The 15,609-nt window shown below is 46.4% G+C and overlaps 2 protein-coding genes across 5 annotated transcripts in view; both read left to right on the forward strand.

Annotated features, from left to right (window-relative positions):
- The window catches only part of GRAMD1A (GRAM domain containing 1A), a 65,126-nt gene extending 61,809 nt beyond the window's left edge, over positions 1–3,317 (forward strand). For all 4 annotated transcript variants that reach the window (XM_087727689.1, XM_087727687.1, XM_087727690.1 and 1 more), the window contains one exon: positions 1,286–3,317. In XM_087727689.1, the coding sequence (XP_087583815.1) occupies positions 1,286–1,354 (69 nt within the window). In that variant the 3' untranslated portion in view covers positions 1,355–3,317. The remainder of the gene's footprint in view (positions 1–1,285) is intronic.
- A 2,064-nt stretch (positions 3,318–5,381) lies between these two features.
- SCN1B (sodium voltage-gated channel beta subunit 1) overlaps positions 5,382–15,609 on the forward strand; it is a 32,797-nt gene continuing 22,569 nt past the window's right edge. The window contains exon 1 of the mRNA XM_087727360.1: positions 5,382–6,483. Coding sequence (XP_087583486.1) covers positions 6,438–6,483 — 46 coding nt within the window. The 5' untranslated portion in view covers positions 5,382–6,437. The remainder of the gene's footprint in view (positions 6,484–15,609) is intronic.

The following is a 15,609-nucleotide window of genomic DNA, read 5'->3' on the forward strand; positions in this document are numbered from 1 at the left end:
TTCGGACCCTCACCTCTCTCCAGGCCTTCCGAAAAGCTGTCAAAACCTGGCTTTGTCGGCAGGCCTGGGGGTGATGAGTTCCCTCCCCTCTCAACATGTATGGTTGTGTGACTGTTGGCTACTTTTATTATTTGTATTTTGTCTTTTATGTTCCCCTTTTTCCCCCCCTTGAATTGTTTGCTGCCCTGAGTCCTCCCGGAGAAGGGCGGCATACAAATAATACAATACAATACAATACAATGGCCGGCAAGCCACTCCTACCCGGTCACATGGCCAGCAAGTCAATCCCACTAGCAGGCCACACCTACAGGAGAGGTTGTAAAAAAATTTGAAACTCTTCACTGGTGCGAATCATCTCTTGAGTATCTTCCTTACTCTGCTAAAGCAGCGAGACCTGGCGATCTCATCCAGTGGTGTCAGAGGGCAACCAATGGTTTCTTGTGCCTAATTGATCACTCTCTGTAGTGTCTTCCTGTCCGCAGCAGTTAAGCCAGTGTACCATGCTTAATGCAATATGTCCATCAGAGGTTGACCATACAGAGGAGATTAAGATATATCTGACTTCATTCCTTCACCATTGCTAGGCAGGTTGGCCCTGATGGATGTTGAAGTTCAAACGGGCAGAGCCACAGGTGGCTGACCCCTGGCCTAGCTCATGAGATTAGAAACGTCGTGACCCGTCAAAACCGAGGTAGACAAAAGCGCGCGCGACGAAAGCGCGTACCTGACGTCATCAGCAGCGCGACGAAAAAAATTAAAAATAAATTAAATTGAAATTAAAATAAAATTAAAGCAAGCCGATTCACATAAAGGTAAGGGTTAGGTTTAGGTTTAGGTTAAGGTTAGGTTTAGGGTTACATTAAGCGTTAGGGTTAGGTTTAGGGTTAGGTTTAGGGTTAGGTTTAGGGTTAGGTTTAGCGTTAGGTTAAGGGTTAGCGTTAGGTTTAGGGTTAGGTTTAGGGTTAGGTTTGGGGGGGTTAGGGTAAGGTTTTCGCTTTAATTTTAAATTTACCGCTCACAGCGCGATGTTTTCGTCGCGCTGTGATGACGTCACGTACGCGCTTTCGTCGAGCGCGCTTTTGTCTACCGCGGTTTTGTGGTGGAACCTAGAAACGTACACCATGTATTTTCTTCACAGGCTAGCCGTGTCTTCTTAACGGTTCTGTACAAACGATAAGCTTCATTTCCCACAACGTGAACTCAAACCCGAGCTTCCTTCTCGTCGTTGGCTGGGGCGATGCTTTCCCCTTTGGCGAATAACTTGTTCTCATTCTCTTTCCACCAGATGAAGCTCTCCCTCGAGAAGCTGCAGCAAGGCATCATGATGGCAGAGCCCCCGTTGGAACCGGAGTGAAGCAACAACATCTCCTTCTCTCTCTCTCTCTCCCTTTTGGGGGAGGTTGCCGAGTTACCAGAAAGAAGACTCCTGAGATCCATCTCAGAAACTGTCGAACCAGTGGCGTGGGCACCCTGTGGGAGGAGGAGACAGCACCAGGCTTCCCGCCAGATCCATCACCTTGGACGTTATCCCCAAGAGGGCCACCGGTAGCGATGGATCTCTTGGTTTTTGCCGGGAACGTCTCTCTCTCGGCTCATTCCTCCTTTATCCCTTTTCCCACTTCAGTGCTATTTATATCGCACCCAGGTTCCCCTTCCCTTGATTTTCCTGTATTCTGGCACTGGTTATTTTTTCCCCCAGCTATTGTTTGGGGGAGGAAGGAGGGTGGAGTCAGCTTTGGGGAGGGGGATGGCCTCTGGAGCCGGGATCTCTCTTTTGCCCTGAAACTTCACTCAGCAGCTAAGATACCCTGATGGAGGACAGCAAAGAACCAACTTCTGCCATTCTCTTTTCTCTCTCTGTCTCTCTCTTAACGCACAAGCGATGATGAACTGATGGCGGGGCAAAAGCATTCCGGAGGCTCCGGAGGACTTTTCATTCCTTCTTCAGCTTTCTTCCCTGCTGCCCTGTTTTTCCTACCGTTCAGTGGGTCGATTGTCAATGTTGTGAAAAAAGGGATTTTCCCAACCGATTACCTCCGATAGGGTAAAGGCTCTTCAGCCCCACATTTTCAGGCCCAGAAAAAGCATTGGGGGGGGGGGGGGGGCTGGACTGCAGCATCTTCTTGCTGATGGGGCATCTATTAACACAGAAAGCTTTCTGAACATGGGGGTCACCTTTGAAGTATCCTTGGAACTTGGAAAGATACGTAACACCAGCAGTTCTCTATACATACCTATATGCTGGAGTCCAGCCCAACCTTTCTTTTCAGAGTAGTATTTGACTTGTGAAAGTTATCAGCTGTTCCTCTTGGAGCGTATTTAGGTGACACTAAAGCCAAATGCCTGCTGAAAGAGCACACCTTTTTCCCACTGTGCATAGCCAGTCCCAACCCTAAACCTTGACAAGGTTTTTAAAGATACCTGGACTTCCAATTCCCACAATTCCCCCAACCAGCATGGGGAATTCTGGGAGCTGAAGTCCAGACACCTTAATGATATTGCTAAGAATGGGGGAAACCATGACTTGCTCTGTGTAATCTGAACCTGAAAAACCCACCATTTGAGATTGATTGATTGAAAATGAACTTGGCAGCCAAGGCGTGTAACAGGTAATACGTATTCCGTAACCTCAAATGGCATAACCTTTTCTGAATTTGGAAAAACGGGGTTAACAAACAAGAGATCGTCATGGAGAGGACTGGCAAAATGTGGATGTTTGCTCTCATTCAACAGTCATTTGTTTTGGTGTGCCATGAAAACCAAGACGATTTAGCACATAATCCTCCACATGGTGCTTTTTAAGGGAATGTCGTACCTGGGTGCAGTCAAGAACGGTGGTTCCATCGGGGGTTTAATTTTTTTTTTAAACCCTGTGCCACTTGTGCCACGCGGGAGACTCCTGCATCAGCCTCCTGGACAACAGCTGGGCCTTTCCCTTTCCCAAGAAGCTGTATTGCCACTATGAAAAGTAAAAGTTTCACTGCCAATCTCGGCCTCTAAGCCCTTCAAATATACTGCCGGTGGCAGGGAGGGGGCATTAAATCTGCCCCCTCCTGGAGAGGGGGTTGTGTGTCTTGTCAACTCTGTGTTCCCTTTCCCCCCTCCAAAAAAACCTGGGAGACCCAGGTATTCAGGCCCTCTCCCTGTTTTTAACCTTTTCCCCCCATTAAAAGCGGGGTTGGGGGAGGGAGGGAGCGGCGGTCTAATTCCTTCAGTTTTGTAGGTCTGTTCAGTATTAATAATCCAGTGTGTTTGAGGTTCCAGAAAATTGCCAGGGCTTATTTATTAGGGAGTGAAATAAAAGACCGTGGATCGGAGTTTGCTGCGTCCTTGTGTATGTCCTTTTGGGGAGGGAGGTGCTTTTAAAAATGTTTCATCAAAATAGGTTCTGCTACCTTGCTGTTTTTTTTCCCTTCACTATGCTTACATCTATTTCTCTCTCTCTGGCTGGCTGGCAAGACCAACATCAGCAGGAGTGGTATTCTACCGGTTCGGCAAGCTGGTAGTTCCAACTATCAGTTGGGAATGAACCGGTTCGCTTGGACTTTGGAGTGGGCCTGTCCACCGGCCCCTGGGTTATACTCACCTAATTTCCTTTTCCAAAGCTCAGCAGGTCGGTGGACAGAGTGGATTACAGTCGGGAGCTTGCCTTTGCCCATGTGCAGAGTGTCATTCTCTGCCTAACCAACTAGGTTAGGACTAAGAATTTGAACTCTGGTGCTGGAGAAGACTCCTGCGAGTCCCTTGGACTGCAAGGCGATCCAACTGGTCAGTCCTAGAGGAGATCAACCCTGACTGCTCTTGAGAAGGCCAGATCCTGAAGAGGAAACTCAAATAATTTGGCCGGTTCCACCACAAAACCGCGGTAGACAAAAGCGCGCTCGACGAAAGCACGTACGTGACGTCACAGCACGACGAAAACATTGCGCTGTGAGCGGTAAATTTAAAATTAAAGTGAAAACCTTACCCTAACCCCCCCCAAACCTAACCCTAAACCTAACCCTTAACCTAACGCTAAACCTAACGCTAACCCTTAACCTAACGCTAACCCTAACCCTAACGCTTAACGTAACCCTAAACCTAACCCTAACCCTTAACCTAAACTTAAACCTAAACCTAACCCTTACCTTTATGTGAATCGGCTTGCTTTAATTTTATTTTAATTTCAATTTAATTTATTTTTAATTTTTTTCGTCACGCTGCTGATGACGTCAGGTACGCGCTTTCGTCGAGCACGCTTTTGTCTACCGCGGTTTTGACGGGTCACGACTTTGGCCACCTAATGAGAAGGAAGGACTCACTGGAGAAGAGCCTCATGCTGGGAACAATGGAGGACAAAAGAAGAAGGGGATGGCAGAGAATGAGGTGGCTGGATGGTGTGCGCTTAAATGGACTCAGGGGGATGGTAGAGGACAGGGAGGCCTGGAGGAACATGGTCCATGGGGTCGAGATGGGTCGCACACACAACACCGCAACTAACAACAAGACTTTGTCAACTTTGCAATTCAACAAAGCAAAGGTAGCAAAACAAAAGGACAATATTGGGCTGGAGGCTGTATAAAGAGGTCAGGAATTGTTTCTCTCCCCCCCCCAAGTTAAATTACGGGCATTCATTCCAGCCTCCTGGACCACCACAATAAACCAGGGTGGGCTCTTTAGGGAATGTGCAAAGTCTTTTTCATACTCTTACCCTCTAATCCTCACAACCAGCAGGTTTTTTTTTGGGGGGGGGGAAACTTTCCTTCGGGTCAGCTGGACCTCCACCCTGGTATTTTACCAGGGGGGGGAACTTCTCTGGGCCGATCGGCGGTTCCGGCCAACAGGACCAGAGCTGGGACTCAACGCTGGGGGGGCTGGGGGGGGGGCTGCCTCGGGACAGGCTCCGCAGCCACTGCAGAGAGTGACGCATCCCTCCTCCTCCGCCTATGGTCGTGTTTCCACCCCCACCTCACCCCGGGCTTGCTTCTCTCCCTCCCCCGCCCCCGGCTCACGTTCCCATCGCCCCATTTCGGAGGCGGGAGGTTGAAGTCACTGCGGGCTCCAGTCCGGCTCGCCCGGCCTCATTAACCGGTACCTTTTAATTCCCTTTGCAACCCTTCGATCTTGAGGCCCGCGTGGCTTTTTTTTTTCTCTCTTCCCCCCACTTGGTTACGCCGCCGCCGCCGTCGCTGCTGCTGCAATGCATCAAGTTTGGCGGCGCCCGCCTCCTCCGCCTGGCGCACGCTTTGAGCCATCCTTCCTCGCCCTGTCCAGCAGCAGCGAGCCAGAGCAGTTCCCGGGCAGCTCAGCCTCTGCCGCAGCGGTGCGCGCCGCCGGGGAAGGCTAAGGCGACGGGAGAGAGGGGGCGAAAGGGAAGGAGGCGGGGTGGGTGGGAGAAGCGAGGAGCCGTCCAGCGGGCGAGTCATCCCCGCCCGCTCGCTCGCTCCCGGGCGGGCCCGATCCGTTCCGCATCCAGCGCAAGGAGCTTCCAGCCGAGCCCTGCCTTTGAAGCCGCGCCGGCAGATCGGAAGGCGGGGACCCGACTCCCCGGGCAGCCCGTCAAGGTTGCAGCCAGCCAGAAACCGGAGAAGGGGCTACATGGACCCGACCCTCTCGAGTCCCGCGGAGGCATCTGCCCGAGGGAGCGGCTGATCTCGGGCTCCGCCAGCGGAGAAACTGCTTGGAGAAGGAGGGGGGGTCCCCCATTTTTTTTGCCTTTGAAAGAGGGGGAGCCTAATTGGGAGAGGAGAGACCCCCTCCCCAAATTGAGACAAGGCTCCGGACAAGACCGCGCAGGGGCGCTTCATCGCGGCCCCGGAGCAGCGGCGACCTTTCGGCCGAGCAGAGAGGGCCGCAAGGCGCCGCCGCCACCTTGTCGCTCCGGGCGCACCTTGAAGCCGAAAGGACGCGGGAGCGCGGGTGGCCCAGCCCGGGCCGGAGCCACCGGGAGGAGCCGCCGTTGCCGCCGCCTTGCCCATGGCTGGCTGAAGAAGAAGAAGGGGAGCCGGTTTCCGCGCTGCCGCTCGCCTTCCCTCGGGCCCACCCCAACTTTTATGGCTCCCCCAGCAGCCGGCCGCCTCCTCTGCTTCGTCGTGCCGTCTTGCTCCCCGGCTTGGGTCCCTCGCAGAGCCGGGGCGGCGGGGGCAGCAACAGCAGTAATAGCAGCCGTCGTCGGGGCGAGGAGCGGCGGAACGCCTCGTGCGGCCGACGTCCGTGCCGGTCCCGGGCAGGATCGGGTGTCCGAAGCAAGGGCAGGTGGATCCGGCAGTGACATTCCGATCCCCAGCGGGGCTTCCTTGAGCGGGCTATAAATACTCTCGCGGAGAAGATTCTTGACCAGGATCGTCTGACTGTTTGACCGCCAAGAGGTTGCTTGGAAAGGGCGGGACGAGCCCACCTCCGGAGCGGCCCACCTCCCCGGCCGAGAAGGGAGCGCACCCTGGAGCCGACCCCTCAGCATGGCCGCCCCGCGACCCGTCTCGCTGCTCCTCTGCCTGGCCTTGGGTGAGTGGGACACGCCGGGCGGGGAGGACACGAGTGGGGTGGGGTGGGGGGCGGCGTGGGACCCCCGGAGGGTGCATGGAGGGCTCGGCTTAAGGGCGAGTCTTCTTTCCCCCTTGAATTTCTCGCCTGAGGGGGGGGCTCTGCGTGGACGGCTGGGGGGGGGGCTCAGGCCTAGTGGGATAGGAGGAAGACGTTGCCCCCCCCCCCCCCCAACCTCGACTCAGGCTGCCTTTTCTCCTCAAAAGGCCTCTCTCGGCTCCTAGTTTTTTATTTTTTTATTTTTATTTTATTTTGGTTGTCAAGCATGTATGAGAAAACAAGTAAAGCATGAATATAACAGACTAGACTAGACTAGACTAGAATAGAATAGAATTCTTTATTGGCCAAGTGTGATTGGACACACAAGGAATTTGTCTTTGGTGCAAATGCTCTCAGTGGACATAAGGAGAATAAAATACATTCATCAAGAACAATAGAATAGAATAGAATAGATTAGAATAGAATAGAATAGAATAGAATAGAATTCTTTATTGGCCAAGTGTGATTGGACACACAAGGAATTTGTCTTTGGTGCAAATGCTCTCAGTGGACATAAGGAGAATAAAATACATTCATCAAGAACAATAGAATAGAATAGAATAGAATTCTTTATTGGCCAAGTGTGATTGGACACACAAGGAATTTGTCTTTGGTGCAAATGCTCTCAGTGGACATAAGGAGAATAAAATACATTCATCAAGAACAATAGAATAGAATAGAATAGAATAGAATAGAATAGAATAGAATAGAATTCTTTATTGGCCAAGTGTGATTGGACACACAAGGAATTTGTCTTTGGTGCAAATGCTCTCAGTGGACATAAGGAGAATAAAATACATTCATCAAGAACAATAGAATAGAATAGAATAGAATTCTTTATTGGCCAAGTGTGATTGGAGACACAAGGAATTTGTCTCTGGTGCTTATGCTCTCAGTTTACATATAAGAGACAAGATACATAAGGTACAGCACTTAATGATAGTCATAGAGTACAAATAAGCAATCAGGAAACAATATCAATATAAATCGTAAGGATACAGACATATTAAGTATAAGCAGGTATATGTATATACATAAGAAATGAGTACAAATAGATGGGGACAGTAGGACAGGGATGATATGCAATGCATGCCCCCTTGCAGACCTCTTAGGAATGGGGTGAGGTCCAGGGTAGACAGTTTAAGGTTTAATTTGGAGGCTTTCTCAACGCTGAAGCAGGTAAAGTCTCCCGGAAGGCCTCTTGCGCTTTGCTTCCCTGGACCTTTTCGGTGCCAAGCGAAAGGAAGAAGAGTTCAATCCCAGATGCCCTCCATACTCTGCTGGCTTTCTCTACCAAAGGTTGGGCCTGGATTTCTAGATCTGTGTGTGGTGTGTAGGCTTGGATGGAGCTTGTGCAACCGCTTCCCCCAGCCCCACATTCCCCCCCAAAAAACATTTGCATCTTTTTTGGGGGGGGTGAGGGGGTTTGTCCCCTAAAACTCCGGATGCCTTAAATCCAGGCCAGGTTGTCTTCGCTGGAGACAACCTGGAATTTCTTGCAAAGGAATGAAATCGAAATGGGTGGGTGGCGGAAGAAAAGGGAAACTTCAAAGATGCCTGAGATTTGAAGGGGGCTTGAAAGTGGGTCAGAGGAGCCCTACTGGAGACAGGGGGCTTAGGCCATGTAGGTAAGATCAAGGACAGTTCAGAGAAAGCACAGATTTCCTTCTGACTCAAGGGAGAGAAATTGTCTTTTGAAACCTGGTATTTCCAGAGATTTTGGAATTTAGAACAGAATAGAGTTGGAAGGGACTCTTGCACAAACAGGAGACCCAATACCATTTCAGACAAATTGGCTATCCAACATCTTCTTAAAGACTTCCAGTGTCGGGGCATTCACAACCTCTGAAGGCAAGCTGTTCCATTGGTTAATTGTTCTCACAGTTAGAAATTTTCTCCTTAATTTCAGGTTGCTTCTCTTCTTGATTAGTTTCTGTCCATTGTTTCTTGTCCTGCCCTCTAGTGCTTTGGAAAATAAGAGTGCAAGGGATGGCAACCGTGTTGCAGTCAGATTGGCAAAGCAATAGGAGAATTATTATCATTATTATTATTTTATTTCTGGAGGCAAAATATGATTGGAATATATAATTGGAAAATATAATTTTCAGTACAGTTTTTTTTAACTGTTTAAAGAAAATGATAAATGACCTGCATCATTCCTGATGCCTTGACCTTACAGCGTCAGCTCTTTCTCCCCTCACTCAAATCAGACACGCCTAAGGGCATCTCTTGCATCAGTTGAAGCTGTTTTGCTAGCAAACTCTTAATGCATTTAAAGGTACCCTTCCTTTCCTTGGTTGGTTTTTTTTTGGGAGTGTGTACGGTGAGACAGGAGGGCATGCTTCCCATTTCTTTCCTCATTTTCTGCAGTTTCCAATCTTGGTTCTCCTTACTGATTTCAAAGGCTGCTTGGAATCTTCTCTTCATCAGACCCCTGGAGAGAGAAGAGTTATTTTCTGGTCCATAGAAACATATTTTCATTTAATGCCCTACAGTCAAATTTGGCCTTCAGGTGCCAAGCCCTGCAGCACACAATCACAGGAGATTTGAGGCATTCTAGAGAAGGGTGTGAGGCTTTCCTTCATCTGGAGTGGGGTATGGTTTTCCAACTAGCAATTTTTATTAAAAGACATACATGGGTACATCCCATGACCTAAAGCTCCCTTCATCAGATGCATCTGCTTACCAGATCTGATCAGATGCTACTAAACTCTTGATTTTTTTGTTGTCACCTTAGATAAAAACAGCTGTCCTCCTACAATGTCATCATCCTGCAAGAGTTGAAAAATAATTAAACACTTGAACAACATAACCTCCTCTTTCTCTCATCCAGGAATAGAACGAAAAATGTGTACAGTACCGTCAATTCCCAACCTGCTAGGCAGAAACAATTTTTAGCATCAATTTTTATTTATTTCCAGTTGTTCCTTTTTTTTTTTTTTACAACCTACAAGGTAGACCCATTGTAGTATCTACCTTGCAGGTCAGTTTAAGACAAAAACAAGACCAACACCTAGACCCAAAGTTGATGGTTTGGTGATAACATTTTTAAAACCATCGAAAGAAACCGAAGGGGGATATTACAGTTGCAGAGTACAAAATAAATAAATAGATAAATGATAGACAGACAGATGATATAACATAGCCTGGGACTTTAAAAACAAATACTCTTCAGTTTAAGACAAAAAAAAAAAGACCAACACCTAGTAAAAAAGTGAATTAAAATAAAATAAAGCATGTCATCATCAGAAGGTATGAAAGTAATTTGGCTGAAGGTGCTTACATAACTATTTTTCAAACTTGGCAACTTTAATAATACGTGGACTTCCATTCCCAGAATTCCATGCTGGTTGGAGAATTCTGGAAGTCCACACATTTTAAAGTCGCTCAGTTTGAAAACCACTGTTTGAAAAGTCTAGTATTTTCTTTTATGCTGCAGAAGTTTAACTGTCTGTTTCCTAATGCATAACAACTCCTGAAAAGTAGGTTTATCTGACTGATCATTTCCTTGATTTCTATTTCACCCTGGCTAAATATGAATTTTACACCCTGTTTTTCAGTCCTAGTCCATACCGGTATCCACTTGGCCTCCCAGATATTCTTAATCAGTCCCTGGTATATATTTTGGCAATCGTTGTTTTCCAATTTCAAACTTCCCTACCTGGTTACCTGCAATCGGTTTCTCTTCCTGTTACATGAGTTACCATGTAAGAAACAGCTTCAGCCCAAGAACCTGGGTGTTTGGTGGAAGGAAAATTATATTGAACTCTTTTCTGGAAAGTTCTTGAGTAATCTGTTTTGTTTTTTGTTTTTTTGTCTGCAAGTGGGTTTACCAATAAAGAAACCAATGAATAAATCAGTGCTGGAATATTCTGTCAGGCCAACAGGATCTCCAAAGTGGAGTGAATGGCTGCTGTAAATCCTCTCCAAATGTGGCTAAGCTTTTTATCAGAAATTCAGAATGTGTTAAAAGTGAGATTCCTTACACTGGGTTGTTCAAAACTTGGGCTGCGAAACTTGACAGCAAGGAAGGTGGACAAGTTCACATTAATTAAGCGTACAAAAGTATACCATATCATTAAGCTAATTCATTTCATTTGTCTGTCTGTCTGTCCTTTGTCCTCTGTCCTCTATCATCCATCTTCTAGCTATCTTTCCTTCACTTCTGTCCTCCATTATCAATCAATCTTTATTGATTAGCCCCTGGGCCATGTCAAAGTACTAAGTTCCAGAGACAAAAACTACCATTTAAAATGAGATTGAAATATACCACAATTTAAAATGTAAATGGAATAAAATAAATATTTGAAATACAATCAGAATAGAATGCAATAATTTAAGATACAAATTAAATATGCTTGAAATTATATTACAATGTCACCCCTACGTCTACCCCGTCAGGTGGTCTTTCCTATAATCTACCACGTTCTGCTGCACCAACTTTGTCCTTATTTCCATCAACTTTACAGTAAATTTGGCAATCCATTTCACCAACTGCAAATTAGTACCTAACAAACAATGTTGCAAAAAGTGCTCTTTAGACTTAGGGGTGCTGTCCTCCATTATCTATCCTTCTATCCCCCATCATCCATCTATCATATTTTTATAGCTGTCCAAATCACAGATGTGATTCTAGGACAAAACAAAGAGCTAAATGAATATTAAACTTGACGAGGGGTGTTAGATTAATGTAATATGATTGCACATGTATACTGTCTTCTCTTTATTTTTTCTTTAAAACTAAGATATGTTAAGTATATTGATATGGAAGCATAAATACCATCAACATAGAATGGAGTTTGCTCAGAAGCTGAAATACACCAATAAGAGGAAGAGTGGGAAACAGAGGAGAGAAGAAAGATAGGAAGAGAGGGGTAGGAGAGAGGGTAAGGGGGGAAGATGAGGATAAGGAGGAGTGGAATGAAGAGAGAGGAGAAGGAGAAAGGAAGGGGAAGCAGAGTAGAAAAGGATGATGGAGGGAAGAAAGGAGGTAGGAGAGAGGTAGAAGAAAGAGGTGTATGGAGAGCAGAAGAGCTAATAATGGGTTTTTATCTTTCTGGGCGTTGATGACAAGAGGAACTGATGTAATTACTACTTAATACAATAGGATATTGGCTATGTAATAGTATACATGTGATTATATGTTATGAAAGTGGAAAATAAAAAAGTATATTTAAAAAAAACAAAAACAAAACAAAGAGCTAAAACAAATAAACAGCAACAATTAAAAACTATTTACACACAAATGTGAATAAGACTGTGTAATAATGAACCAGCATTTTACAAGCTTCCTGTTTCTGTGGGATTGCAAACTCCCTTAGAAGAAACAAGGTTTGAGGGATTTCCTAAATGCAAATAGGATCAGGACTAATCTCACTGGGGGGGGGGGGATGAAGTTCCAAAGGAAGGGGGCCACAGTAGAAAAGGCCATGCTCTTGAATCCCATCCTATAGAACTCCTTAGCAGACGGTGACCCATAACATGCCATTCCTGCTGGACCTGATGGGATAGGTAGATATAACTAGGGAGAGGCTGTCCCTCAACTTTGAGTTCGTGTCATTTTAAATTAGAAGCTGAGTTGGAAAGTGGGATAAAAGGGGGAAATGGCTAGAAGCCAGAAAGTCAACGTGAAGCATTTTGCTTATCTCTGCAGCAGATATAAAAAATCTCCACCCCTTGCGCAGTGTGAGTCTCCAAAATATGCTGTGTTTTATGTAACAAGACTTTCAAGATTGTATGGTCAATCGCCGTGCAGCAGAGTAAGCTCCAGTTGCCTGCCCCAGCTCCTGCTCGCCTAGCAGTTTGAAAGCAAATGCAAGTAGATCAATAGGTACCACTTAGGTGGGAAGGTAACAGTGTTCCGTGAGCCTCAGCATAGAGTCATGCTGGCCATAGAAATGTCTTTGGACAATTCTGGCTGCCTTGGCTAAGAAACTGAGATGAACACCACTTCCTAGAGTCAGACACGACTGGATATGGTAAACCTTTACCTTTATAGTTAATTTATTTATTTGATTCTTACCCTGCCTTTTTTACTTTGTATAAGTAACGCAAGGTGGAAAACATACTTAATACTTCTTCATCCTCCGATTTTCCCCACAACTACAACCCTGTGAGGAGGGTTGAACTGAGAGTGGGTGGACTGACCTAAGGTCATCCAATTGGCTTTCATGCCAAAGGTGAAACTAGAACTCATAGTCTCCTGGTTTCCAGGCCAGTGCTTTAACCAGTACTCCAAACTGACTCTCTGATCTAACACAATCCTGTGTGTTAATTTTTCTTTCTGAATATAAATGGAGCCTCCACATATGGTGGCAATATATCAGAGGTGGGTTCCTACCAGTTCACACCTATTCGGTAGAACCGGTTCGTCAAATCTACCGAACCGGTTAGAAGAGGTTCCACCAGTGGACCCGGAAAGCAGGCCACACCTACAGAAGAGGTTCCAAAAATTTTTGAAACCCACCACTGGTCCTTGGATATGATTATTCTACACTATCATGCTCATATTTATAAAACTCAGTGCCTCTGTGAAAGGTAAGGATGACTACTGCGTTTGTGGTGCAATCAGAACATTGCGTGTGTTGAAGTTGTTTTAACGCAAACCAAAGATGCCTTTTAAAAAACAAGTTTACATCATATTCTTATGCATGCCGGTGTTGTGTGTGAGGTAATTTAAGGTGGTTCTGACAAGTGTCGTCGGCATCTTCATATCCGGTCACATGGGCGGCAAGCCACTCCCATCCGGTCACATGGACAGCAAGCCACTCCCACAAAGGAGGCCACACCCACAGAGTAGGTTTGAACAATTTTTGAAACCCACCACTGCAATATATTTTTAAATGCAGGGTGCCATGGAGAGGCCACAAAGGTAGTCCCTTGTAGGGATTTCCCAGAATATCTTGCTAGTATTTCTTAGAAAAAAGCGACTAGATTTGATGTACGGCAATCCTAGCAAAGCTCTCGTGTTCTTCGGTGTTGGCCTCAGGGGTGGGCTTCTAAAATTTTAGTAAGAGGTTCTCTGCCCAGTTGCTGGGTGGGCGTGGCCATGGTGGGCATGGCTTAGTTGGCCTCCTACACCATGGTGGGGGTGGGCATTTTCCCCATTCCTAGGTTCTGGAGGCTTTCCTTGAGTCTCCGGGAGGGCCAAAACGGCCTCCCCAAGTTCTTGGAGACCAGAAATAGGCCTATTTCCAGCCTTCCTGAACTTCTGGTAGACACGTTTTTCGCCCTCCCGAGCCTCCGCACGCATCCTGCACTTACCTACATCCAAAACGGGCCGCGTGGAGACTCCTGGGAGGGGAGTGATGGGGTGGGCAGGGCCAGCCAGGAGTGGGATTTCGGGGTTCTCTGAATTGTACCGAATCTTAACTAGAGGTTCTCCCGAATCCCTGCAAACCCCCAGCAGCCCATCCCTGGTTGGCCTCCATGCAAAGCTCTCTTTTCAGAAGGCACAGAATCGTAGTTGCTTGTCTGAAAGTGTTTCCTGTCCCTGGAATATTGTGTGTTCTGCTTTGATCGACATAACAAAATATTTCTTGAATGCGGAAATCCCTATCAATTCTTTCCAGAACCCTGGCGACTTTAAGACTTGTGGATTTCAACTCCCGGAATTCCCTAGCCAGTTTATGAGTGCTTAGGGAATTCTGGGAGTTGAAATCCACACTTCTTTAAGTTTCCAAGGTTGGGTACTCCTGATCTAGAAAGTTTTCTCCCCTAATCTAAAGCCAGTAATTCGAACTCCCCCAAGAATATTGGGGCAATCTGAAATCACTTAGCGGTTCATAAATATGCTTTGCATATGTTTAAATATATGGCACACTGCTTTCTGCTCCCATTCTAAAACCAGTTCCAGGGTTTCTGCTGCAGCTGTTTGGCTCTGGGCCTGCCTCCAGCTGATTTTCTTGAAAGCATTTGGAATTAGAAGTTCCAAAGCAATTCCATTACCGAGCAACTCAATGCTTTAGGTTGCATGAGGCTCTTTGCAAATTACATACAAATGATATCCTCTTAAAAAAACAGTAGCCAAATTTGTAGGTGCGTATTTACATCAGGTACGGCCCTCTCTGGCCCTTGTATGCATTGGATGAGAAGACACAGTTTTCAGTTGTGCAAACCAATGTGGCTGGAGGCCACCTCTTTTATTTAGGTGGCAGGATTGCGACTATACTGTAATAGCAATAGCACTTAGACTTATATACCGCTTCACAGTGCCTTACAGCCCTCTCTGAGCGGTTTATAGAGTCAGCCTCTTGCCCCCAACCATCTGGGTCCTCATTTGACCAACCTCGGAAGGATGGAAGATTGAGTCCACCTTGAACCTGGTGACATTCAAACTGCCAAATTGCAGGCAGCCGGCAGTCAACAGAAGTAACTTGCAGTACTGCATTCTAACCACTGCACCACTGTGGCTCTAACGTAATGGATATAACAATAATTAATCTGCTATGAGTGTTTCCGGCAGCTTAGAACCATTGGATCTCTTATCCTAGGCTTGCACAATGTGCATTTATTGACCAAAACTTCTCTGCTCTTGTCATTGCAGAAATAAATGTTCAGTGAGGCTTATTGCTAGATGCCCAGGAATTCCAGCTTTAAAGCTCTAGAATCTAATAATAACTTCTAACTGGTTAAATATTGAAATCACAGAGGAAGTAATATCTTAATACAGAATTGAGTATTTTATTAGAGATGGAGGAAAGGGTCCTAATCATTTAAAAATCCTGGAGAAGTATGTTATTACCATTGGGTAAGTTGCTCATTTGTGGAAATGTTTGCTTTTGGATGCTCTTTAAAATGAATGCTCAGCCCATTTCCAGTCATTAAATTTGCAGAGCTCTTGCTCAAGTGCTGTTTGGCAGCTTGTGGGGTTGAGGCCAAATGGTGCTCAGGAAGGTACATTGCATCTCAAAATCTCCCAAGTTGACAATCCGGTGTAATTCCCATAACGGTAAAGGTTCCCCAAGCTCCCCAAACCTCGTGTTTCTCTGTCACCTCTGCAACTTCCGAGAACCAAAAATGGGGAGGAGCCTGGATTTATCTGTTCAA

This window comes from Thamnophis sirtalis, unplaced genomic scaffold (genome assembly GCF_051295495.1).
Source record: "Thamnophis sirtalis isolate CommonGarterSnake01/CBP01778 unplaced genomic scaffold, rThaSir2_p1.2 scaffold_13, whole genome shotgun sequence".
NCBI lineage: Eukaryota > Metazoa > Chordata > Lepidosauria > Squamata > Natricidae > Thamnophis > Thamnophis sirtalis.